Source organism: Rattus rattus, chromosome 3 (assembly GCF_011064425.1).
Source record: "Rattus rattus isolate New Zealand chromosome 3, Rrattus_CSIRO_v1, whole genome shotgun sequence".
Taxonomy (NCBI): Eukaryota; Metazoa; Chordata; class Mammalia; order Rodentia; family Muridae; genus Rattus; species Rattus rattus.
In genome coordinates this window covers 114,958,050-114,984,976 of record NC_046156.1, presented here as the reverse complement: position 1 = coordinate 114,984,976, position 26,927 = coordinate 114,958,050, and the positions used below count along the sequence as shown (strand labels likewise).

Here is a 26,927-nt window from a genome sequence, read left to right as displayed (position 1 = left end):
AGATCTTTACCCTTTCATGTTCACGTAGGACTCTTGATGTACAGCCAAACCGAGTCACTGTTGGAGGAATCAGATCACTAGAGCCAATCCTTCAGAGGAAGGGGCATGTGGAGAGCCACGATTTTGTGGGCTGTATAATGGAGTTCGCTGTGAATGGACGGCCCCTGGAGCCCAGCCAGGCTCTGGCAGCACAAGGCATCCTTGATCAGTAAGATTTTATTTCTTATCATTAAACAATAGAAGTGGAGACAATGGACATCTAAAGGCTTTAGCTGAGTCCTTTCCTGATTTACAGGGCGTCTGTGATGCAGCATAACCTGTAACTTATCAGCACCCTCTTACTGGTTATTCTGTTCCTGATGTTTCCCACATCCAGTGTTCCTAGTTTACAGTAGGACTTCTCACTGCTGTTTCCTCAGCCTAGAATGATCTTAAATGTCCTTGACATCTCAATACAAAAGTCCTTCCCTTACCCTGAATCTGGGGACACAGCAGCCCCCTATGCTCACACACTCTTAAATTTACATAGAGGAGCTCTGTCTAACAAACTACGTAAACACCTTCTCCCTCATTGGCTGTTATTTTCACAGGTGGAGAAAAGATCTTCTCCATGAGTATAGGGATTTATTTCATTCTATTATGTTCATGACTGTTGTCAAAGCTGGCTGGAGGGGTGGGGTGGGAGAGGGTAAGTGGGTGTGGGAGCACCCTCATAGAGACAAAGAGGAGGGAGGAGAAGGAAGGTGTGGGTTGGGGGGCTTGTGGAGGGGTAACCAGGAAGTGGGATGTCATATGAGATGTAAACAAATGGAATGATTAACAACAATAATAAAAGGCTGAATTACAAGTGTCTTTGTGGAGTGCATGGGGACCTAAGTTAACATGTGGCTCTAGACCATTCTACCCAAGGATTTCTGGACCATTATGCCTTTACAGAAGTTGTCACCTCTGGTTGTCATTGTATAAAGTATTTGTCTTTGGTGTGAGTGAGACTGTGTTTTAAGGTTCCATGTCACTAATTGCTGGAGGGTAGCTGGCACAAGTCCCTTCCTATCCTGAAGGCCTTCTATTAAGCAAGTTGATCAGTCTGTCTGCTTCAAGACAAGTTTCCTTCTTCCAGTTTCATGCTTCATCCCTTTTTTCTGTGACTCTCTTGTAGGTGCCCTAGACTAGAAGGCACGTGTGCTCGAAACCCGTGCCAGCACGGCGGCACCTGTGTGGACTTCTGGTCATGGCAGCAGTGCCAGTGCATGGAGGGCCTGACTGGGAAGTACTGTGAAAAATGTAAGTGGCCATTTTCCCCTTCACAGGACACCATTGCTGCCCCAGAAAGTGTTTGCATGTGCACCAAAGCATGTTACTGCATTTGGACTCTAACATGACCATTGCTAAGTATTTAACATGGGGTAGAATACAATGATGGCTATAAATTGGCCTCTTCTCTGAAGAATCAAATAACTGGACTTAACTACTTAGTTTCACCTTATAAATGAATCATGGGCTATTTTATGTCACATATCAGGCAGTTAGGAACTCTAAAACTTCAGCAACTATATTGAGGTTGTAGATCAATACTGTCTAAGGTCTAGTGATAATTCTCTGGCCACATTTTTTATATCTGGCATAAAAAATTTACACACTGTATCACTGAATAATGCAAAGCTCCAAATTGTGTGTGAGAGTTCATGTGCTAAAAATAAAAGTCTCAGTCTTGTTTAGCTTAGGTTGGTTTTGAATAGTGCTCTCTCAGTCTGCTCATTAATGACTTTCCTGTAAGCCCTAATCTTATGCTGATCAAGTGTCTGTAATACTTGAGCCATCAGTAAAGAATGGCTCTTTAATCGAAAGCTGTGTATTCTATTTTACTCAGCCCTTGGGGCTGCCTTTATGAGAACTGCTTTATTTTGAAACGAATGATTACTATTTAATTCAGCCACAGGCACCTGATGGCCTTTAAAGGAACCATTTGCTGCTACTGTAATAGAGAATGGAGAGAAGTGAGTGATAGCATTAGAATCTGTTACAATTCAGAAGATGTTAGAGGCAGACAGCATAGATGTAACTTAGCATACTGGCTATAACAGTGGTGGGGCGGAGAGGGAGAGAGAGAGAGAGAGAGAGAGAAAGAGAGAGAGAGAGAGAGAGAGAGAGAGAGAGAGAGAGATTACTACATGGTATTTCTTCAGTGAGCTGCCCCGAGACTCATTTTTGTAAACCCAGAAATAATTCCTCCAATGTTATTCTGTTTATCTGTGTAGAGTGTAACACACAGGGCAGAGTTACCCCCATTCCATTTCCCTAGCATTCTTTCCTGAGTTATGTTATGTTATTGGTTATGATGATGTTAAGTTTTTACTTCTGGAGTGGGAGTCTTTTATTAGGTCTGATGATACTCCATCCATGACAATGGTTTCAAGTAGAGGGAGTTACAAATAGAAATCTTTTTCTGGACACTTTTTGAGGGTCCATAATTCTAAAAAGCAGAGACTAGTGGGCATAAAGAGTCAAAGATTTCCAACTTTAAAAATATATTTGCTTAATAATTTCAGGAATGCACCGAAATTGTGACAAGTTTTGTTGTGCATTTTAGCAGTTGGCTGTGTGTTCCATGTCCAGGCTTTCTCTCCCACAGCAAAGAGTTTGGATGATGAGTTCCCCAGTGATTAATGACTGTCATCAAGGGTGTTATGTTTCACAGATCCAAAAAAGGACTCAACTATTGGAAATACACTTGCACAATTATTAACAAATGGAAATTGTTTTCTCAGAGGAGGACCAGGGGCAGCGTTTTTAAAAACTTGAACTTTGTCAGTTTTGATGCTCTCTGCTACTCTGAAGAAGGCTCTAAAAAGTCTAGTGAATGCCTTCAATTTCTTCTTGGCTTTCAGCTGTCACTCCAGACACTGCCTTGTCACTAGAAGGCAAAGGACGCCTGGACTACCACATGAGCCAGAGCGAGAAGCGGGAATACTTGCTGACGCAGAGCATACGGGAAGCCACATTGGAGCCTTTTGGTGTCAATAGCCTGGAAGTAAAATTCAGAACTCGGAGTGAGAATGGCATTTTGATCCATATCCAGGAAAGCAGCAATTATACCACAGTGAAGGTGAGAGGGGAACCAGGGATGACCCATCAGATGACTCCTACCTACTCTGGGGGCTCAGTCACTTCTCCCAGAAATTCTGTCCTCTTCTTTACATAAGTCTTGGAATTCTGGTCAATGCTTGGCAGTGATCCAATACCATCCACCCTACATGATTCCAGGGCCTGGACCAGAGTAAAAAATAAAATCTGAGAGGGTCAGTTTCTAAATCTTTGTCTTGTTTTAGAGTCAACTGTCAGGTAAGCCAGGATGAATAGGCTGTCAAATCTGTTTTGCCTGATAAAAATCAGCATAGCTTTCCTTCCTACTGCAAGCAAAATAAAGCATGAAGAGTGTGCCTTAATTATGAAGAATTAGTTTTCATCAAGAATTATTTTAAACACTGCTAATATAGGTTAAATGCTAGGATCGGAATAAGTACTTAGAAGTTATCTAACTTTGTTCTGAAATACGCTTTTCATTCATCACCTAGGAAAAATCCATGAAGTTAAATGTGTTTGGTATTTATTGTAAGTAAAGTTTATTTTTGTCTCTCCAAATATGTTTCAATGAGAATGAGAGGGGAAGTGTGTGTTGGGGCATTGGAGAACCTGTGTGAGAGGTACATTCTTATTACTATGAAGACAGAGGACATGAGCTGGCTTATCATACTCTACTGTACTTCCCTTGAAACAGGGTCTCTTTTTGTGTCTGGAGCCCATACATCTGCTTTTCTGGCTGACCATGTACATTTAGGATTTGCTTGACTCCTTTGCAGCTATTGGCATGGGTGCTGGGGTTCCAAACTCAGGTTCTCACACTTGTACAGCAAGCACTGAATCATATTTCTGCCCACTTTAAATAAAATAAAAATCTCAAAACAGTAATTTTTGAAATGGGTATTTAACAAGTGGATTCTCTCCAGCCTTTTACTTCACTTTTCCTCTCTATAACTAGACATAAAAACAAGTTATTCACAAGCTAGGAGCCATCACTTTCCCACCCCTATGACTTTCTGAGAGTCTGAAATGACAACCACAATCTTTCATATACAAATATTAGCACCAATTCACCCATGAGAACTTGTATTTATTTGTATCAACTGTTTAACAAGATCATTCTGTTTTACAATTTTATTGATACTTTTGTATTGATTTTAGAAAATTCTTACAACAAACCCACACTTACTAATTTTTCCTATCAAAATTTTGAAGTATACAGAACAGTACTAGCAATTGCTTGATTTAATTCACAAATAATATTAAAAAATGAAATTGAAGCTTATTGTTAAATTTTAGGTTTTGTTTTTCCAGGTTTCTCTGTGCAGCCAACTTACCCTGCTGTATCTTAGGTGTCTGTTTTCAGTAAGGCACACAAAAGAGCAACTCTTTTTCTGGTGATCTACTTGTATCTTCCTTAGGTATTTGTTTCTACATGGAGTTACCCCCTATGGTAACTTGGCAGTGTTTGGAGATGTTGTTTATTAGAGGGGTGATGGTGACCAGGTAGTTGCTAGAGATGAGAGTTGAGAATCCTATAATACAAATGGTACCCTGATGGAGAACTGTGTGGTCAGAAACGTCAGTCAGTGTGGAATTTAAGGTAGGGCCCCGATTTCCTATAAGGACATCTTGAATTTTTCACTAACTTCATTACTTAGACAAATATTTTGGATCATCAATAAATATAACTTGTGAAACAGAGAAGTGTTTGAAGTGTGCTCGATGTATGCTGTATATAATTTCTATTCAAAAGCAAATTAGAAGCAATGAAGGCAGAAGATACTAAAAGAGCGATGGCCAAAAGAGCCATGATCTAAATAGCCAGGATCTACAGAGTGGATTCTGCTTCTTAGAACAGAACTGGGAGGGGACACTAAGAGGACTCTGCTCAAAGTTCCTCCATTCTGAGAGACCACACTACAGTTTTTGTATGAGATTATCTGTGAGGCTGCTTCCGAGTCCAGAGGCCATTTAAATGGCATATGACACATTGCTATCTACATTCTCCTTCAGCCAAGAAATTCAGACGACGTATATTATGGTTGAAGAAGTGAGAGCTTCCATAAGGAAGCAGCTGAATGTTAGGGTCTGTCTTTGTCACTAGGACAGCAGCTTGTGCCTCCTCAACATGGTGTCGGATAACCATGTAATTAGCAGTCATGACATTTAGTGAGAAGATTGTGAGCAGCAAGTTTTCAAAACTAAGGAACTTGGCAGGTGAAATAAGTAGAAAGGAAAAGGCAGTCAGAAAAAAAGAGAAAATGGACTCAGAAAGTAGCCGTGCTGGGCAAGAGATGAAGGGTTCTGCTGGAGTGCAGTTGAGGAAGGCTGAGACAGAATGTGCTTTTCTAATGTCAGCTGCCGGCCATCCAGGAACCATGGCTTTTGTTTCTTTTGTCTTACCTTCTAATCATTTCTTAAACTCTTCATGTATTGAACTCCCCGCTCTCTGTCTCTGTTTCTGTCTCTTTCTCTGTCTCTGTCTCTCTCTGTCTCTGTCTCTCTCTGTCTCTGTCTCTGTCTCTCTCTGTCTCTGTCTCCGTCTCTCTCTGTCTCACACACACACATACACATACACACACACTTACATAGGCGCACACACACACACACTTACATAGGCACACACACACTTACATAGGCACACACCCATACATTAATGGCCATAAGGTTCTGGATGATTAAGGGTTTGAGAATATAATTAGAAGAAGTGAGAGGAGAATTCTAGAATGGTTTCTCTCTAATAATTTAATTTGCATATACATATTATACTTATACACACATATGCAATGTGTGAGTATATGGTGTTTGCACATAAGAGAGGTTTATATGTTGCAGACCACAGCATGACCCTTCCTGTCTTCTATTTTTCTCTGCCTGATTGCTTTGGGTGGGTCGCTTGCTGAACTGGAAGCCTCACATATTGCTAAGCTGTCTAGTAAGAAAGCTCCCAAGATACTTCCCATCAGTGCTGGAGTCACATGGCTGTGCTCATCTTTTTATGTGGGTGTTGGGGATTTGAACTCAGGTCCTCATACCTATAAAGAAGCATTTTACCCAGTGATCTAACTCTCAGGCTATGAAAACTATTTTTATCTCGAATTATCACATTAAAATATTACTATATGATTGATATATGTAGTTCTGCAGCATGAATTTTCCACAAAGTACAAATGAACTGATTTGTAGTGTTCCCAGGAGTAGTCCTTGCATATAGACATAGTGTCTGAGCTGAGTGACACACAGACGCTTTCCCTTCAGTCACTCCTGGGTTACTGCATTTCTTTGCCTGGACAGCAGTTCTATCTGGCAGCAGGGATGGGAAGGGCTCTCTGACCCATGGGCTCATCTTGCCTTACAAATTATTCATTTTCTGAAGGGTCAGCTCATAATACTGGAAACTTTTGAGTTGGAAACTGGAGTGTCCTGTTACCTAGTGTTCTAGTGGGTGGACTGAAAGACATCAAATTCCTTTAGATAAATTGAAGAGACAGCTGTAGTGAAGTCCTGGCCAGATCCCCTCTTACTTTATGGTGTTCCACCTTAGAAATGGAATAATGAATCCCATTTTTTTCTAAAATGCCAGTGTTGTGGGACAAGAAAGAAAAACCACATCTGTCATTGTTTTTCCAACTGCTCTGCCTTTGTAGCTTCCTATCAATTTTTTTTTGGACTTGCAAGTTTTTATTTTCATTTTTTAAAACCATTTTAGCCATTTTTAAAATAAACTTAGTGATTTAACATGCTTCTCCCTGTCCTTGAAATGCAAATAACCACAAATAGTGTCAATTATTTAGTTTACCTAGTCATTTCAGTATTTCAGCTTTGTTCTGGAAAGTTACACACCCCTCAGGAAACTACTTATAAACTTAAAACATGTTAGAATTAGTAAATAAGCAACGATGTCTGCAATTACCTTGATGATATATGTGAGCATATATATGTGAGCACATTGTATTGCCACAGATGCCTCATCGGTTCCAACTCCTTTAGGTTGGTCTGTATTTTAAATCCATTTTTTTTATTGAAAGATATCATGTTTGACCTGTGCATTGTTTTTAATGCATCTTCCAGATTAAGAACGGCAAAGTGCACTTTACATCAGATGCAGGTGTTGCCGGGAAAGTGGAGCGGATCATCCCAGAAGCATACGTTGCAGATGGCCATTGGCATACCTTCCGGATCTCAAAGAATGGAAGCACCACTGTGCTGTCTGTAGACAGGATGCACAGTAGAGACATTGTCCACCCCACGCAGGACTTTGGTGGCATCGAGGTGCTTTCCATGTCTCTGGGAGGAATCCCCCCCAACCAAGCCCATCGGGACACGCAGACAGGTAAGTGCCTGGTATATCCAGGAAGATGATAAAGCAGAGGAAAATCTGCTCTTCAAGATGTAGGTGTTGTTTCTGGCAAACAGAATATGATGGGGGTAAACTTCAGTTTAGTTTATGTAACTTACTTCCACGGAGTTAGTTCCATCACAGTGCAGTTTTTACAAAAGCAGTTGGATTCCCAATACTGTGATTATGGATCATCTCATCAACCTAACTGTCTTTAGAGATTTGGATCAGGGCACTGTCCTTACCAAGAACAGCTTTTGCCAATGCTGCTGAAATCTGATTTAAGCCTGGGCTGCTCTGATGCTTGGCTTGTGCTCAGGGCCACTGTCTTCTCACTCCTGTGTTCATCAAAGCCAGTCTCCCAAGTAACACAGGAGAGCAGAGTAAGAAAATACCCTCACAGGTCCTCACAGGCCATAGATGCTACCTTAGGTCAGTGGTACAAAAGGAAATGCAGAAACCCATGTGTTATTAAGTCAGAAGGAGGGTGAGAGTGTGGAAAGGTTTAATTGATGGAAAAGGTGAGCTCGAGGCAGATAGTGAGACTGAGGAATTAAAGATGGTGTTCTAGTTGGAAAATGTGGACTTATTTATTTCACTTGCACAACAGTGAAGAGTAATTAAAATTTTAATGAGTATTTGCAGGTAAACATGCTATAGCATTGCCCATCTTTCAAGCTGTTTATGACGATGAACTCTGGAGGAGCTCCAGGACCAGGGGTTGGTAGCTAGTATATGGAAAACACAGCATTATGGAAAGATATTGTTTTAATGGGATGGCCAAGTTATGACATTCAAGTAAATGGACCCAAAGTAATCTGGAGGCCATTTTCAGTAAAGATTTGGGAGCATTCTTACTTTTTATCTTAAACAAGCTTAGTGCTACCAGGGAAGGGGACTGTTGAAAAGAACAGAGAAACAGATCTCAGGGAATCCTGGGGATTGTTATGGAACGAATGGATTTAAAGTTCCTCTGAAAGGCATCAAATGGATGAGAGGGATAGACTTGGTCTAGAGATGTCAGTCCCATGTGTGTAAGTGGAGTGTCGGTGGGTATAGATAAGATGGGTGGTGGTCCCAGGTGGGTGTCCCTGAGGTAAGGGTGTAGGAAGCTTAGGGTCTAACCTCGAGCTACTTCAAAAGAGAAGGAGGGTTTGGAGAAGAATGAGTCAGTACAAATGTTCGGAACTTTCAAAGAGTGCAAAATGTCACAGCAAGAAAGAGGAGTTACAAAGAGGAAAAGAAGTCAAAATCCATGGATGTAGAGTCAAGGATCGATATCCAAGAAAAATCTGGGGGGAGAAATTCAGGCTGACAACTGCCTCTTGGGTGGGAAAGTGTGTCAGAACAGAGGAAAACACAAAATGTGGTACCAATAATAGAATTAAAGCATAAAAAATTAATTCTAGGTCAGCAGTTCTTTTATGTAAAAGATTTTAGATTATGCACAGTCTATTTGGATTTTGTAAGAAATCAAGGCAGAGTAGATTCTGCTAGTCTGCTATGCAAAGTAAAGTCTTGTGCCTTCAGATAGGCATTCCCTGGCATCAGTGGGCTCAAGCCCAATCAAGAATTTCTTAGTTGTTTCTATCATTACTACTCCTTAATAACACATTCCTTGGGACATTTTTTCCTGACTCCCTCATCCTGATCTTTTGCAACATGGGTGCCCCAGCCACCTTCCCACCCTGGGAAACCCCCAAACACTATGTGCAATAATTGCACATCCCATGGTCTTGTGGTTGTAGCAATTCGCCTTGATTTTGTTCTTTCTGATGTTCACAAAATAAATTTGATCTCTTAGTAACTCTTGGTCTTTGGCCTGTAAGAATCAAACTGATAAACTGGTAAATTGTTAAGTGGATGAACAGAGAGTAGGATCAAGACAATTCTGTCAGTGGAGACCTTCCGAAGCATTCTGATTCTCGTTATAGAACTACATGGATCTGGGTTAGTCCCAGCGGACATGAACTCCCCATCTTTGAGCTGGAACATGACTGAGAACCTCTTGGGGGGCTATGGGAGCTTCTCGCCTTCAGATCTCAGCACTCAGACGTAAAATGGTTGCTTTTCTCTAAATTATCTCTTACCCTATTGCCCTGACAGGTTTTAACGGCTGCATCGCCTCAGTGCTCTATGGCGGAGAGAGCCTTCCCTTCGGTGGGAAACACAGCTTAGCGTCCATCTCCAAAACCGATCCTTCAGTGAAGATTGGCTGTCGGGGTCCCAACATCTGTGCTAGCAACCCCTGCTGGGGCGATCTTCTGTGTATCAACCAGTGGTATGCCTACAAATGTGTCCCTCCTGGTGACTGTGCATCCCACCCTTGTCAGAATGGAGGTAGCTGTGAGCCAGGTCTGCTCTCTGGCTACACTTGCAGCTGTCCAGAGTCACACACTGGGAGGACCTGTGAGACAGTGGTGGCTTGCCTCGGTGTTCTCTGTCCTCAGGGCAAGGTTTGCAAGGCTGGAAGTCCTGGGGGACACGTGTGTGTCCAGAGTCAGGGTCCAGATGAGATCTCCTTACCTCTGTGGGCTGTGCCTGCAATCGTGGGCAGCTGTGCCACAGCCCTAGCACTGCTCGTCCTCAGCTTGATTCTATGCAACCAGTGCAGGGGAAAGATGCCCAAAAACCCCAAAGAGGAGAAGAAGCCAAAGGAGAAAAAGAAAAAGGGCAGTGAGAATGTGGCTTTTGATGACCCAGACAACATCCCTCCCTATGGGGATGACCTAGCTGTTAGGAAACAACCTGAGGGGAATCCCAAGCCGGACATCATAGAGCGAGAGAACCCTTACCTAATCTTCGATGAGACTGACATCCCCCACAACTCAGAGACCATCCCCAGTGCCCCACTGGCTTCCCCTGAGCAGGAAATTGAACACTACGACATCGACAATGCCAGCAGTATCGCGCCCTCTGATGCAGACATCATCCAGCACTACAAACAGTTCCGAAGCCACACACCTAAGTTTTCTATCCAGAGGCACAGTCCTCTGGGCTTCGCCAGGCAGTCCCCTATGCCTTTGGGAGCAAGCAGTTTGACCTACCAGCCTTCTTCATATGGTCAGGCATTAAGAACCAGCTCCCTCAGCCACTCGGCCTGCCCCACTCCCAACCCCCTGTCCAGACACAGCCCAGCTCCTTTCTCCAAACCATCTGCTTTCTACAGGAACAGCCCAGCCCGGGAACTGCATCTTCCTCTGCGGGATGGGGGTACGCTGGAAATGCATGGGGACCCCTGTCAGCCTGGCATGTTCAACTATGCCACCAGGCTAGGTAGAAGAAGTAAGAGCCCCCAGGCCATGGCATCACATGGCTCGAGACCTGGGAGTCGCCTCAAGCAGCCCATAGCACAGATCCCCCTAGAATCTTCTCCTCCTGTGGGACTCTCCATCGAGGAGGTAGAGAGGCTCAATACCCCTCGCCCCAGAAACCCCAGCATCTGCAGTGCAGACCATGGGAGATCCTCTTCTGAAGAAGACTGTAGAAGGCCTCTGTCCAGAACCAGGAACCCAGCAGACGGCATCCCTGCCCCAGAATCTTCTTCTGACAGTGACTCCCATGATTCCTTCACATGCTCAGAAATGGAGTACGACAGGGAGAAGCCGGTGGTCTACACTTCCAGAATGCCCAAGTTATCTCAAGTTAATGAATCCGATGCAGATGACGAAGATAATTATGGAGCCAGACTGAAACCCAGAAGGTACCATGGACGCAGGGCTGAGGGGGGACCGGTGGGTACCCCTGCAGCAGCATCTGGGGCTGCAGACAGCACCCTGAAACTGGGACAGCAGGCAGGCAACTTCAACTGGGACAATCTTTTGAACTGGGGCCCGGGCTTTGGCCACTATGTGGATGTCTTTAAAGATTTGGCCTCTCTCCCAGAAAAAGCAGCTGGTAACGAAGAAGGTAAAAGCGGGGCAGCTAAACCAGCCGCCAAAGACGGGGAGGCAGAACAGTACGTGTGAGGTGTATGTGTGGGCAAGAAACATTCAAAAAGATGGTGTGGCTTCCCACCAGCGGGGTCACCTTTGTAAAACAGGCCAGTATAGACTGGTGGCCAGGGAGGGACACGTTTAAAATTAACCACAAAGCTGCTCGCATAGACTCCAAATGACTCTTTAATTTAAATGTGCTCGGTGGAACGGTGGAACAGAATGATCCTCCTGCATGCATCTTGTTTTGTGATGAGTTTTGGGGCATGCAACATTGGGGAGTTTTGCTTTGTGTTTGGTTTGTGGTTTTTTGCAGTTTATACCATTGCAGTTGTAGACATGAGCTTGTCTTTTCACAGTGGGGTTGCTTGTTTTCCTTGTGTTTTACCTTGCAAGATCATTTGAGTTTAACCAACCTGCGTAAAGTGCAGGAAGGAGCGCTTCCCATCTTGGAGGGATGAAAGACTGCACATTAACACTCTTCAGACGTATAGATTCATATGTGATGTTGCTCAGACACGATAAGGGCTTGTTTTACATGACGGTGGGTACTAGGCTTAAGTCATTTTGTTCCGCACTTTAAAGCTTTCTTAAAAACTGTGTAGACACACTTGTGTCTCTGTGCGAACTGTCATGGCCTCCTGACTTACCTCAGGCTTCCAGGAAGAACAAGATGACCACATACTGTCCCCAGAACACTGCCACCTTTCTCTTCTGGAATAACGTTCTCAGCGCACTTCTAAGAGACAATTTTTAAAGTTATTTATTGAAAAAAAAAGTTCTATGCTTTTAACATTGTAACAAATTGACCTATGCAGGCCCTAATTGGTTTTATTTTCTAGCCATTCAACATTTACCCCAAGTACCCAGTTTTTATAATTTATATAAAATCAGATTGCAGCGTTTCTTACTTTCTGTTGTTTTGTAGATCATTTTTTAATACTGTGTAAAACTTTTTTTTTTTTTTTTTTACACCTGAGCTGTGGTTTTGATACTGATATTTTCCTATGCCGGAAACTTTTCTTGCTTTCAGAGAAGGTAAGAAAATGTGTTTTTTACATTTGTTACTTATGTAACATTCATATTTTCACAGTTTGATATCTGTAACATACTGTATGCTTTCTACCTGTAAATGCCAACAATAGAATTAAAATATTTATTTAAAATACCGTGTCCTTGGGTGAGCATCCGTTTCTATCTTTCTCTGTTCTATAGTAGGCAATGGAGAATATTCTCTTTTGTCTTAGAGAGACATATAGTGAGATAAACTTACATAGGCTATACTACTTACTGTTAAAAATCAGAACTGGGGCTAACAGTCAGAAAAGACATCCTAAAGCCACCCACTAATTTCTTGCTTACCAGAGTCCTGGGACTTTCCTGAAGGAAACTGAATCTAAGCTCGTGGGGTTATGGTGGGACCAACATATTGAGCCCTGTCGAAGCATATTCGCTATTTCGAACTTCTGAGCCAGATCTGATCTATGAGAGACAGCTTCAGACTGGGCTTATGGTGGTAGAAGCAGCCTTGAATTAGAGCTGATTGTGAAAGATCTCTAGCCACAGTTTTCCTTAAGAGTACAGCTCCATGTTTTTCTAACTCCAAGGCAGGGAAGAGGAATATCAGGGAAGGTCTCCTACATGTACCCATCTTTAACCTACCATCCACTTTCACACTGAATGTCTACACAGTGAGCATGCTCTCGTAGCTGAGGCTAGCCCCTCTTTCCTAGAATGCAGAAAGGCAAAGAGTCTCTGCAGAGAGTGCCACTCAACGGGACTTACTGGTTTATAAAGAGCCACCACACATTTAAAATGATTTTGCCTCACTCCTGTCCCCCAGGACATTCTAGAATTAAGTATCTGCCCCTAACCTTGTATTCCCTCAGAGGCTTTCTTCACACTGACCATCAAACATCACCTTACAGCTGAAGGATTTACAACATACATAAAAATCTCCTGAAACTAAAACCACCCAATTGCCACATATCCTGAATTTCTTTCTGGCATTTTAAGAAATGTTGGCGTGATTATTTGTGTTTCGGAATAAGAAGTATAATATGGGTTATCATCTAAATCATGACAGCCATCAAATGTGGTTTAAACCCCAGTAACAGATGCTAATCTAATTTTGTATTTTTTGGGTGATCTGTGTGGAGCAAACCGTCTTAGTGAGTCTTAGTGTTTCACGTTTATTCCCCAAATATGGGGATATGTTCCTGCCTTTGTATAACTCAAAACAGAAAACTGTTTCCCCTATGAGGAAATTCTGCAGCATCTTCATGTCCTTAAGGACATAAAACTCTCTAATTCAGAACAGAGCTAAGAGTAAACCAGTGAACACAATCATAGCTACCCATTAGAGGAGGAGAGGTGGGTGTGGATAATTCTCTGAGTTTGAAATCTCATTGCCCTCTCCCCGGATCCTAGATCAGGGCAAGTGGCACTCTTGCAAGGAATTGTTAATATCTTCTCCTCTTAGCCTCCTCCCAACCCCCACTAAGGCAAGGGCAATGTTTACAGCAAGAAAAATCCAATCTCTGTGGAGTGAAGGTCTCACATAGAATCTAAATCAACATTCTACTTCCCAAGGTCACAGTGTGGCAGGAATATCCTGCCTGGGAGATATGATGTGTGATTTCACAAGGTAACAATCTCAACAAAATAAATGGTTGATCTCCACTTGAGTGTTCACACATAAAATCATAACCTTGGAGTTTTATATATACCCTGAAAGGCTTGCTTGGGATTCCTGGAATATGGCTGCTCCATTGGTTCTCTTGTGTATTTCAGCAAAATATCTTGATATGCTTTCAAAGGAACCTTAAAAGCCCTCTTCACCCCATGCCCTCGGGGAAGAAGGGAGTTTGTACTATCATCCAGGAGCAGAGGCGGTTACCAGGCCCTCATTAGAGAGGCTCAGCACAGAGCTTCCAGGACTCTGTCTTTGAGGTGAAGATCCCTATGGCTTTGAGGGTTGTTTCTAGAGTTTTCTAAGTTAGCTGATTCATTGATAGCTTGTTAAGCTAAATTGAAACCATTATTTAATTTTTTTAAAGATGGGGAATGAGAAAGGCCCGGAACACAGCTCTTCAGCTCCATGTTGTTAAGGAAATGCTTATGAACAACAAGGCTAATGAGAAGCAGAATCCTCACACTTTTGAAAGTCATGTACTTCATAAATATTTTATTTATAAGAAAAAAAAATACATTGCAAAGTGACTTTATTCCCTGCAGACATTCCGTCTAAGAACCAATCACTGGCATCGCAAACAGGCATGGGTTTTATTTTACGTGAATTTAACATTATGGTGAGATCAATCTGTGTGAAGTTAGACTTTTTGCTTTTTAACATTTTCGGTTCCATAATTCAGCAGAGCAGAGTTTTCTTTCCCATTTTACTTGTGGACCCAGTTTTCAAAGGAGTCGTAGTTCAAAGCAGCAGAACTGACTTTTCCTTGGGAGAAGTGAGTTCAGGAAAGATGGCTGTTCTGGCACCCAACCAGGTCTCTAGTGAGCTGTAAGCCCTTACTGCCTGTGTTCACCCGGTATGGCATGCAGATCACATGGCTAGACGGCTGGGGATTTGAAGGGTCTGTTAGTCTAAGAGGAATATCAAGGGTGTTCTGTATAAATTCAATAGTTTCTTTGCTTTCAATGAGAAGAAAAGCACTATCTCCTAGTAAGTTTAGAGCAAGGTGGTCAGTGGTTCATTCCTTGCCTGCACAGGTTTGGTATCTGTTGAAGGGCAGTCCAGAGCAGGGTCCGGCAGCGATACAGTAGAAAGGGCTTCACAGCATGAATGCAAATTGACTCTGCTCGGTCCACCTGAGGTTCAGAAGATAAAACGAGACAGGAAAAGCTGTGAGAAGTCCCTCTAGTGACCATGACTCATCCATACCATTTCTACGACCATCCCAGACATAGAGGGAAATCACATCAATGGGACCACTCCTTAGGAAGCTGACGACAAAGACGTTCAAATTCTGTTGTTAACAAGGGTTGCAGTATGGACACACAACACCCCCTGAAGAGCACCTTGGAGAGGCCTACATTTTAGAAATTGAGTTTTACATTTTAAGGATGGATCGATTGTAACAAAAATATTTTTCAAAATGAATAGAATAGATGCATTCTCGGGGGAGAGAGGTGTGAAAGAGGCAGGCTCAAAGCCATCGCTATTAATCTCTGCTCAAGCTCAAGGAGGTCAAATATTTTCCAGAAAGTTTGTTAGGTTTTATTTTGTTATTGTTCACCCTTTGAGATTATTGAGGTTATATCTTTCTATGTAGCTCAGGCTGCCCTTCCAATTGTAATCCTCCTGCCTCAGCCTCCAAAGTGTTGGGATCACAGGTGAATACTACCACATACAGTCCTCAAATAGCATCTTAATTCATCTTTAATTGTTTGAAATGAGCATAAGTAAGTCCACATCTGCGTCAATCATACAGGTTTTTTTTTTTCAAAGTACATTGTACTGTTGGTGGCCTCCAAGTAGAGTTCTGGGGAATGAGATGAAAATAGGAGGAGTTATTTTGCTCATCAACCATGGCCAAACTCTTGGGGAAGTCTTTTCATGCTCTGCATAGTAGGCAAATACCAGGCCCATAATGGAGTCATAGTTAACATGAACAGGTCTGAAAACATACAGTTGTTATCAAGCAGAGATAAAGAATGTTTGTGTTTAGTAAAGGAATGTGAATTGATGCCAGGCCTTTTGACTCTTTATAAAACAGGTGATATGTTCTATGTAGATTTCTGAACATACATGTGTGAGGGAGTCCTGCTGTCTGAAGAAATAGCCACAAAATTTACAGGTCCCCTACAGGCAGCTTTCAGCTGACACATTCACATGCAATTTTACTAGTTTAGGAGACTGTTTACTGAGCTTCCAACTCATGTTGTGATGCACACGAGCGTTGTGTTCTGGTGAGAAGCACGGGTGGTATTCTACATTCTGTTCTAGCCCAAATAAAATAACCAACTATGGACAAAGTTCCCTGGCAATCTCATCATTCCTAATTTCAAATTGAAACCACATTTCATGTGGTACAGATTTTGATCAAAATAAGATTCCATTTTGCCTCAGCAGTCTGCATGTTTAAGTCATCCCTTTTGCCCTCAGACTGACAGTCCTGGCCTGAAATGTGTCATGGCAGTCAATATTTGACTGAATTTGAAACATAAAATGTTCCAGGGACAAATGATAATCTGAGGTAAGACATGTCTGGCTGCTGAGTCTAAGGTGATAAAATGCAAAGCCAGGTCATGGGAGTGGTTTTTTATAAGACCTTGGTGAACTGTGGAAATAGCTTTGGATAAAGAGAAAATCAGAGGTTTGTTCTCTTGCTTTGGCAGAACGATCATTGAGTCTTGATTTGATGGACAGCAAATGACTATAACGAACAAAGGAGAGAAGGCATGAAAATGGGGGGAGAGAGAAGGGGTAGATCTCGAGGAGCTAAGGGAGGGATGAGTATGGTAAAAAATACAATACAGCGTATGAAAATCTCAAGGAATTAATAAAGAGAAAGAAATATGAAGAAACGATGGATGGTAGCCATCATTTGATAAGGCCATTTGGGTCTTGCAAACATACTTCATGTAATCTAGATACCATGCTCAAAATCTACTACAGAGTGCTCCATGGATTGGGCGGAGTCACATTCATGCAATTTGTCTCCTTAAGTTCAGAGAGAATTGACTGGTACTCCAAGAAAGAGGGATGGATTGGCTGTCATGGCACAACTTGAAAAGAATGAGTTCGTGGAATCCTAAGCAGATTTTAAAGCAGCAGAGATAGCTGTATGAAGTAGAAATTTCTGGTTTCTCTGACAACTCATTTGTGTCACGTAATCTTTTTCTGTCTAGTGAGAGGATGTTTTGCTGAAGCAGACACATGAGAGAATATTTTGCTGAGAATAGATATGTGGTGTTCTGGAAGTTGTCTTATGAGAGGGCAATGCTATTTTGCTGGAGCAGATGCTTGAGAGGGCACATGATGTTTAGAAATATTATAAATATAACTCCCCAGACAGTGAGAAGATGATTTTGCATTGGTTCACCTTACACCACTTTGCTGGTCTTCTTTGATCATTGTTTGTCATGACTTTCTGGAAAGAAAAAGCACCAAGGAACTTCACCAAAGAACTTAGAGTATTCTGACTGCTTCTTGATGATTCTGCAGAGCCTCGCGGTTTTTTCTGGATCTAGCCACTCCTGCTGATTAATGCTTGGAATTGCCCCCCAGAAACTACTTCTAAACAGTTCTATATCACCTGTTTCCTAGTAACCTTTCTTCTACCGTACCTTTGATTGGTGGGCTAAAAGGGAGGTTGAAGAATTTAACAACCCTTATTAAAATAGTTTTTGAAAAATCTAAGGGTAATGCTGTAAGGGACAGGTAACCTTTTATGCTGATGAAAGATCTACACGTGTGATGGCCACCTTTAATTGTCAACTAGGCACAGACTAGAATCACACAAGGGGAGCTTCTCAATGGGCAGTTATCTGCATTGGGTTGACTGTGGGTGAACACTTAGGGGATCATCTTTGGTAATTGACAGAAGACCGGACCTGCTATGGGCTGCACCAGTTCCTGGGCAGAGGCTGCACTGTTTGAGAAGTTGAGCAAATAAGCCCGTCAGCAAGGAGCCTCTATTAGATCAGTACCATCTGCCCTGGACTGAGGATGCGATGTGACCTGCCGTTCAAAGGACCTTCTGTGACTTCCCACAACAAAGGACTGTAATCTGGCAATAGACATACATCCCTTTTCTTGCCTAAGTTGTTTTTTATCAATGTGTTTTATGCTCCCAGTTGAAATAAAACTAGGGCACATAGTCGTGCTGCTTTCAAGTGGCCAATGTGGACCTAGTCTTTGTTTTTTATCAAGGAAAGAATAACTCTGCCTTATGCATTCGCCTATGAATCTGTGTAAAATTATTTGACTTGCTCAATAGCAGTCCTCAGCTGCCAACCAGCACAGAGAACTCTGCAAATAAAAGATGAATCAAATAAAGGAGGGCTTGCAGTTATGGGCAAATAGAGTGTGATTTGTCAAATCCTGTCAAGTTTAAAACCTTTAGAGTGCTAGGTCCCTAGAATTTTTGAAAAATTACTGAAGAAAACTGTAAGTACGTAAAGGCCCAGCAGAAATGGAGATGTTCTAAGGAGACACGTGTGTGTCTCTCAATCTATCAGATGGTTGAAACAATGGACTCCAAAGCAATGAGTATCTGTACAGAATTTCATTCTGGGAGAAAGAAAATGCCCCCAGCCAGAGGGGATCTTGTCTCCTGGGAAGAGATTTTATTCACAGTTCTAACAACCTTACAAGACGAGCGTGAAGCTCAGAAAATAGTGGGTCAGTAGTGGGCAGCACCACACCTTATCCAGGACTGCTTAGATGTGCATTTCTATGGCCCACTATACAAATTTTGATCTCACTTTAGGACCCAGGGGCAGACATGGAGGCTTCCCTGTATCTCATTGCCCATCTTCCCAATGTGGCCACATAGAATAAATGTTCTTTCTTTGCTTTCCACTATTAATTTTGCTCATTTTATTACTTTATATGGGTGTTCTGATGCAACTTGGGTACAGGCTATGACCTTCAAATTTGATACCCAGTGATTCACAGTCAATAAGCAGTAATCTCACATACAGTATCAAGGGCAATCAACTTTCAATTGTTTGCTAAGATGGGGTTCTCAGATTTCAGTTTCAAAAGTAATTAAAATGTGCTGTGAGTTTTAAAGAACAACCCAGTTTACGATATTTTCAGTGAGTTCTGTTGTCTTAATTAGCTAAGAGCACATTAAAATCCTGGTATTTGAATGCTACCACCATGAGTTAATCATCCAGGCTGTGACTGTCAGAGCACAGCCATTCTGGAGTGGATTCTTTGGTTTTAGTCAAACACTGTCACAGACTGGGTGTCATCTCCAGGAAAAAAATATGTTCATTTTCCCAGACTGATCATGTTTTGCTGAGTTTGTGGTAAACAAGGCTGATGTCTAAATTGGTTAAAAGTCCTGGAATACTAAGTAATTACTTCTGACATCTGTCTCCCCGTCTCAAAGCTCCCTCAGCTTTGCAGTCTCTGTGCTGTTGATTTTCCATTTTAATTTCCCGGGGCTTCTTGAGCTGACACAGGACTCCTCATGGCTATAGTCTGTGAGAAGAGGACACAAAGAAAGAAGAGGCAAGACAACTGAACAAACAATTCAAGTATTTTCCGACATGTGTTTTCTAGTCATAAACTTTTCTGACTATTCTGCCAGAGATGTGTAAAATAGCTCTATAGATCCTTGTTTCACAATAAAATTTCTCTGTCAAATTTGACATAATTTCATTTTTTCTTTAAAAGTACATTATTCCTTTGTTATTTTAAAATGTTTATATCAAGAATGGCTGGTTTCATTTTTATTTTAGATTTTAGCTACATCATTTCACCCTTCCCTTTCTGTCTTTTAATCCTCCCTATGTACCCCCTCACTTTCTTTCAAATTCATGTCTTTCTCTTTAATTGTTGCTACATATGTACGTGTGTGTTTGTGAATCCGTAAATAGATGAATACAATCTACTCTGTCCATATGCTGTTACTGAATATATGTTGTCAGGGCTGATCGTTTGGTGTGCTCATCCTTGGGGAAGACTTTCCCCTTCCTGTTTCCCTAGGCATTCTTTACTTGCCTTTGTTGGGTAGGGTTGAGGCCTTCTGGACTTTCCCTGAGCATGTGAGCATGACTGTTGATATTCTCGTTCAGTTCACATTTGGGTAGTCATGTTGGTTTGATATTATGGTAGCTTCTAACTTTCCTAAGAGACAATCTCACAGGTATACCCTGTTCTTCTGACTCTCACAATCTTTTCAAACACTCTTCCACAATATTCCCTGAACCTGCGATACCAGAGTTGTGAACTGCTCCACAATTCTGCCCTTGGACTACTTGTGGCTTTCTGTAGTTGTCTCTGTCTGTTGCAAAAATAAGTTCCTTTGAGTGGGTGAGGAGACTCCGCAGGTATAAGAATAAGTCTTTAGAATGTCGTGAGATGATTATGTTGGGTTACTAAAGTGGTAGTTGTAGATTCTCTTTCAAGATTCATGACTTCATTAGCTCCAAGTCGATGGTTAGATTTCTAGTACCAGATAGGTTTCCCCCTTTTTGAGTAGGTCTTCAGTCCAATTGGAAAGTTGTTGGTTACTGCCAAGGTATTCACCCTTGGGGTTACTGTGCCATACCAGTCATTGTTATGGTTCATGGATGACAGAGATATGGTAAGGCCTGTTGGTTGCTTACCTCCTTTGGAAGCCTTCATGCCACTTCTGATACTATGAAAGCTTGTCCTTAGAGAGGAAGCTTTCTAGTCAGATCAAGCCCAGTACTTCATTTCTGGTTAGGCTTACTCATAATTATATGTCAACGATGGGGGCTGAGAGTACCTGGAAGAGAATGGGGGACAAGAGACACGAAGAAGGACGCCAAGACAAGAGTCTGATCAAGGCAACAATTTTATTTTTTTCCCAAGGCTGAATGTATACCATAACATGGGTAACAGATGGGGGGGAACATTTATGCAGGCCAAGGACACAATATTCGTGTGGTCAGGGAATTGGCTGATGTTGACAGGATGTCAGAAAGGTCACAGGTTTGTCATGTCTATTAGTCAGCAGGATGTTGGTTTTTCAGAAAGGTTACAGGTCATCACATTGGGCATCCCGACATCAGATGTATTTCTCAGCAAGGTCACAACTTTATCATATCATTCATCCTGACGATCAGATTTGTATTAGTCTTCTGCAGCTGGCTGGGGATTTTCCATGAACCCAGTCATCCTTAACTAATCATAATAATAACATCAATAATGGAGGGCTTCAAGGGCATCGCTCCCAACAATTATCTGAGGCTACTGAATGTGTTCATTATCTCTTTCTCTGTATATTTATTGTTGGTGCATAGAAAAGCTATTGACTTTGAAAATTGGTTCTCTATACTGCCACACTGGTGAAATTGTTTGCCATTTCTAGAAGTTTTCTGGTAATGTTTTTGAGATCTCTAATGTATAGTCCTGTGTCATCTGCAAATAGGAATAGTTTGACATCTTTATTCCCTCTTTCTACCCCCTTTAATTTCCTTTTCTAGTCTTATTGTTGTAGTGACTACTTTGAGCACAATATTGAAAAGGAATGGAGGTAGTGGACATCACTGTCTGGATTCTGATGTCAATGGTGTCACCTCAAGTATTTCTCTGTTTAGGATGATATTGGCATGGATTTCTCATATATAGGTTCTGTCTGTTATGTTGAAATATGTTCCCACTAGCCCTACATTTTCTAGGAGGTTTTTTTTTTTTTGAAGGCATATTGGATTTTGTCAAAGGCTTTTTCTATATCTATTTAGATGATGGTGTTACTTTTTTCTTTAAGTCAATTTATGTGGTTTATAATGTTTATTTGCTTTCATATGTTGAACCTTCCCTAAATTTCAGAGACGAATCCAATTTGGTCCTGGTGAATAGATTTTTAATGTATGCCTGTATTGTGTTTGCAAGCATTTTATTGAGCATTTTTGACTCTTTGTTCATCTGAGATATTGGCCTGCAGTTTTCTTTTCTCATTTTGTATTTACTTAATATTGATATCAGAGTCATACTGACATCATAGAAGGGATTGGGGAGTGTTCATTCAGTTTCTATTCTTTGAATGTTTTAAGAAGGGTTGGAATACATATTCTTTGATTCTTGACCATGTGAATGGGGAGGTTGAGCTGAGCACACAGGCATTCATTGTTTCCTGACATTGGATGGGATGTAATCAGCCACTTAAGCCCATAGTACCCTGACTTCTCATCATAATGAACTGTAACCTTGAACTGGCAGCAAAATAATCCCTTACCCCCTTGACATTGCTTTTGTTGATATATTTTATCACAGAAAAAGAAACTAAGATGATATGCTCTTATACTGAGTTCTAAGAATGAATTGTTTTAAAGGTTAATTTTGATTGCACTTTTGATAGTATTGGAAAACTTCATTTTACAATTGGAGTATACTAGCCTAAGTTATATATTTGCCTGCAGCATAGCAGGGAGAGAGATCTTATTCCCCAGGAGGGAGGAAGACAAAGAATCACACTGAGACAAATTGCATATTCTACAACCCAAGAAGGTGTGCAAACAGGACAGCCACTGAAAACTTGGACCTGGGACTCACAGCATTCTGATCCACATGCTAGGTTACAGTGTGATTACTTGTTTTACAAATCATCTGGAATATTTTTTTTATAAAACAGCTTGTCAAATGTCAACAATCTTCTCTCTCTCTCTCTCTCTCTCTCTCTCTCTCTCTCCCCATCTCCTGCTGTGTGTGTGTGTGTGTGTGTGTCTGTGTGTCTGTGTGTCTGTGTGTGTGTGTATGTGTGTGTGTGTGTGTGTCAGTTTGGCTGATTTATCTACTCCAAGTCCAATGTTACCTTTGTGACACTAATCCATCAAGAACAGATTGTTTTTGGCTAGTATATGAAGAACTGGTTGTACTGTGACATTCTGATGCATATATACCACTGTATCTCAGTCGTTCTCATTCTCCTCCCAACCGTCCCTCTTATTTCAGTCTCCCCTTCCTATTGGCCTCTTTCTTTCCTTGGTTAGTTCTCCGTCTGCTTTGGAGCCATTTCTACCCTATGACTCTCTTGCTCTCCCCACACCCACTCCTTCGAACACCTTCCTCCTCTCTTGGAGTCACTCTTCTACCTTCAGGTCATCCATGTACACACATATTTCTTCTTTATCCGAGTCTGGATGAAGGATTCACAGATTCAAGTATTTCTTATTGAAAGCGCTCTTTTCAGGAAGCCTTGGTGGTCCACTGCATAGCTAAGTGTACTTTGATATTGACCCTCCGAGGCTGCTGCTTTTGTAGTTGGTAATGGAACAGCCGCTCTCCAGGCAATCATGGAAGGGGATGCAGATGGCATAAGGATTCTAGCTCAGCCTGATCACTCTCATAAGTGCCAGGCTGGTAAATAATCTCACAGTCTCTGGGAGAATCATGGCTCCTATGATGGCGGCTGTGGAAGCATGTTAATAATTATTGCTCATTATTGCTTCTACTGTGACTAGTGGGAGGCTTTTGGAGTCTGGTTTTCTTTTTTCTTTCTTTCTTTTTTTTTCTTTTTAGAGAACTATGTTGCTTTCAAATCTCAGGCTTCCTAGGGCCCAGTGTCAGCTCATTTGAAAAGCCATCTTATGTTACTATTTGGGACACTGGGGTTTCCAAGTGCACAGCACTTCTTTCCACTGGAAAGCTTCCATTGGAAAGAGGATGTGGGGTCTCTGCTGGGGGTTGCCTTCCCCTCTCCTCCTGTTTGGTCATGTTTGGGATTGTTCACTTTACAGGCTTTGTTCTCCTTTTCTTCTTGGCAGACTTTAGGGAGTTGACATTCCAGGTAGTTAGAACTACACACGGAAAACCCACCCACAGGAATCAAAAGGACAAGGTAAGGATGGCCTGGCCTCAGAAAGCCTGCAGAATACAATGCATAAATAATGTCAGTGTGGTAGGGCCTTGGGCCAGCCACTGTATTCTCTTTGATTGGTGGCCCAGTCTCTGGGAGCTCCCTGGAGTCCGGTTTGGTTGAGACTGATTGATCTACTTATGGAGTCACCCTCCGTTTCTGCTTCTTCAATACATCTCCTAATTCAATGATAGGGGTCCCCAACTTCAGGCCAATGCTTGTTGTAGTATCTGTGTTTGTCTCAGTCAGCTCCTGGTAGGGCCTCTTAGAGGACAGCCGTGTTAGACTCCTGTCTGTAAGCACATCATAACATCAATAATAGTGTCAGGCCTTGGTGGCTCCAAATGAGATGGATCCCAAGTTGGACCTGTCACTGGATTGCCTTTCCTTCTGTCTCTTCTTCATTTTTGTCCCTGAAGTTCTTTTAGACAGGAATGGTTCTGGGTCAAAAATTTTGGCTGTGGATTGGTAATCCTGTCCCTCCACTTGAAGTTCTGTCTATCTACTAGAGATGGACTCTTCGAGTTTCCTCTCCCCACTTTTGGGCATTTGGGCTAATCTCACCCCCATTGAGTCCTGAGAGTCTCTCACTTCTCAGGGAGAAGATGTGCCTAGTCCTGAAGAGACTTGAGGCTCGGGGGGGGGGTGAAGGGTAGCACTCTCTCAGAGGAAAGGGGGAGGGGGAATGGGATGAGGAACTGTGAGGGAGGACCAGGAGTGGGGACAATGCAAATAAATAAAATAAATAGTAATAATTAAAAAATGTCAGACTGTTCCCTCCTGATTCTCTGGGGGTGAATTACTATGCTCAGCCAATACTTATTCTGCCTCTCATTCTCTTCACTTTGTTCTTTTCCATGTGACAATTTCTTTTAATCACTTTATTTTTTTCCATCTTTATTAAATTGGGTATTTCTTATTTACATTTCAATTGTTATTCCCTTTCCCAGTTTCTGGGCCAACATCCCTCTAACCCATTCCCCTCCCCTTCTATATAGGTGTTCCCCTCCCCATCCTCCCCCCATTACCGCCCTCCCCCCAACAATCTCATTCACTGGGGGTTCAGTCTTGGCAGGACCTTCCACTGGTGCTCTTACTAGGCTATTCATTGCTACTTATGGAGTTGGAGCCCAGGGTCAGTCCATGAATAGTCTTTGGGTAGTGGCTTAGTCCCTGGAAGCTCTGGTTGCTTGGCATTGTTGTTCATATGGGGTCTCAAGCCCCTTCAAGCTCTTTCAGTCCTTTCTCTGATTCCTTCAACGGGGGTCCTGTTCTCAGTTCAGTGGTTTGCTGCTGGCATTCGCCTCTGTATTTGCTGTATTCTGGCTGTGTCTCTCAGGAGAGATCTACATCCGGTTCCTGTCAGCCTGCACTTCTTTGCTTCATCCATCTTATCTAGTTTGGTGGCTGTATATGTATGAGCCACATGTGGGGCAGGCTCTGAATGGGCATTCCTTCAGCCTCTGTTCTAAACTTTGCCTCCCTATTCCCTGCCAAGGGTATTCTTGTTCCCCTTTTAAAGGAGTGAAGCATTCCCATTCTGGTCCTCCTTCTTGAGTTTCATGTGTTCTGTGCTTCTAGGGTAATTTGAGCATTTGGGCTAATATCCATTTATCAATGAGTGCATACCATGTGTGTTTTTCTGTGATTGGGGGATGGAACTGGAAAATATCATCCTGAGTGAGGTAGCTCTTCATTTTTATAGAGCAAATACCTAGCATGAAGTTCAGTCTCACCCACAGCTCTCCCTTATACTTGGCCACTTTGGTTTTCCTTTTTTGAATGGCTATGTCCTCAATCCTTAAGAGATGGAGATACTGAATTAAAAAGACTACGTGGAACCACACGTAGAGAGAAAAGGAAATCACAGTTATAGTTGGCCTGCCTCCCAGATGTTTTAGCTTCAGCATGGAGGTCCAACGTGTGTGAATATTTGATGCTAAAACCTTTTGGAAGCCTAGACATATCATTTCACAGATGAAGAGAGCATCGTTTAAGAGATTGAATTAGAGTTCCCTTGAAAGGAACTGTTGATATATTCCTGTTGGAATTCTCTATGTGTAAAGGCAGCCCCACTCTTCAGGAAACAAAATATTGTTATTATTGTATGTGTATGTAGATGTGTGCTATGCCACAACATGTGTGTGAGGTCAGAAGATAGTCCTCAGAACTCTGTTCCCTCCTTCCTTTATGTGGGTCTCTAGGACAGAACTCAGGGCATCAGATTTGAATAACCGGTAATGTAATTGTTACCTCCTGAGCCATTGTGCCAGTGCATAGAAGTACTTTAAAATAAAATGACTTTACTGGGTTTCATTTGTTTGCTTGTTATCTGTGTTGAGAAATATAGATGATTAGTGCCCCATTCCCTCAGATAACTACAGTCGAAGCAGAGAAGTATCAGGTCTCCCAGAACATTGACTTTCCGTTATGGGATCTCACTGTTGTTAACACACACTGTGATTTGTCATGCCTCTTCATAGCTCCAGGATCTGCTTTGCTCAGTTGGGAGGAGCTCCTGACAACTCCTGTTGGTTCTGGTGGCAGCTAGGTACCAGCTCCTCTTCCTGGGCATTGCTTTCCCATTTGTGATGCTTTGCATGATAGGTCTGTAGGCTGACAGGTGACCTCATACTTGGAACAGAATCTGTCTTCTCTAACACTGCCATGGTATTTGGTAAACAGTACAATGTTCTTAAAATAGTGTATTGACTCCCCAGGAGTGGATGCTTAGAATTAAACATGTCTGCAAACAGGATTTTACCATTCCTGTTTCTTAATGTGCAATATTGACTAATACTACAATTTTATGCCTTTCAAAAATTTACCCCACTTGTACATTATAGTATGATATTGCAATAATTTTTCAGCAACAATTTATGTGCATTCCCAAGTCTAAGAAAAAACACAATAGGACATGGGCTATTTCCCACTGTATCATAATGTTGCTAAGTTTATAACTTAGAATAATAATCTAATAAGATCTCTACCCTTCCATTACTTTTTATGGTATTTGGACTATAAATAGATTAAGTGTTTTAGTCTACT

General features: G+C 42.0%; 1 protein-coding gene across 1 annotated transcript in view; it reads left to right on the top strand.

Moving 5' to 3' along the window:
- The window catches only part of Fat4 (FAT atypical cadherin 4), a 129,368-nt gene extending 116,837 nt beyond the window's left edge, over positions 1-12,531 (top strand). Inside the window, 5 exon segments of the mRNA XM_032898472.1 lie at positions 29-208; positions 1,160-1,284; positions 2,889-3,106; positions 7,156-7,417; positions 9,530-12,531. Coding sequence (XP_032754363.1) covers positions 29-208; positions 1,160-1,284; positions 2,889-3,106; positions 7,156-7,417; positions 9,530-11,391 — 2,647 coding nt within the window. The 3' untranslated portion in view covers positions 11,392-12,531.
- Positions 12,532-26,927: the final 14,396 nt, after the last annotated feature.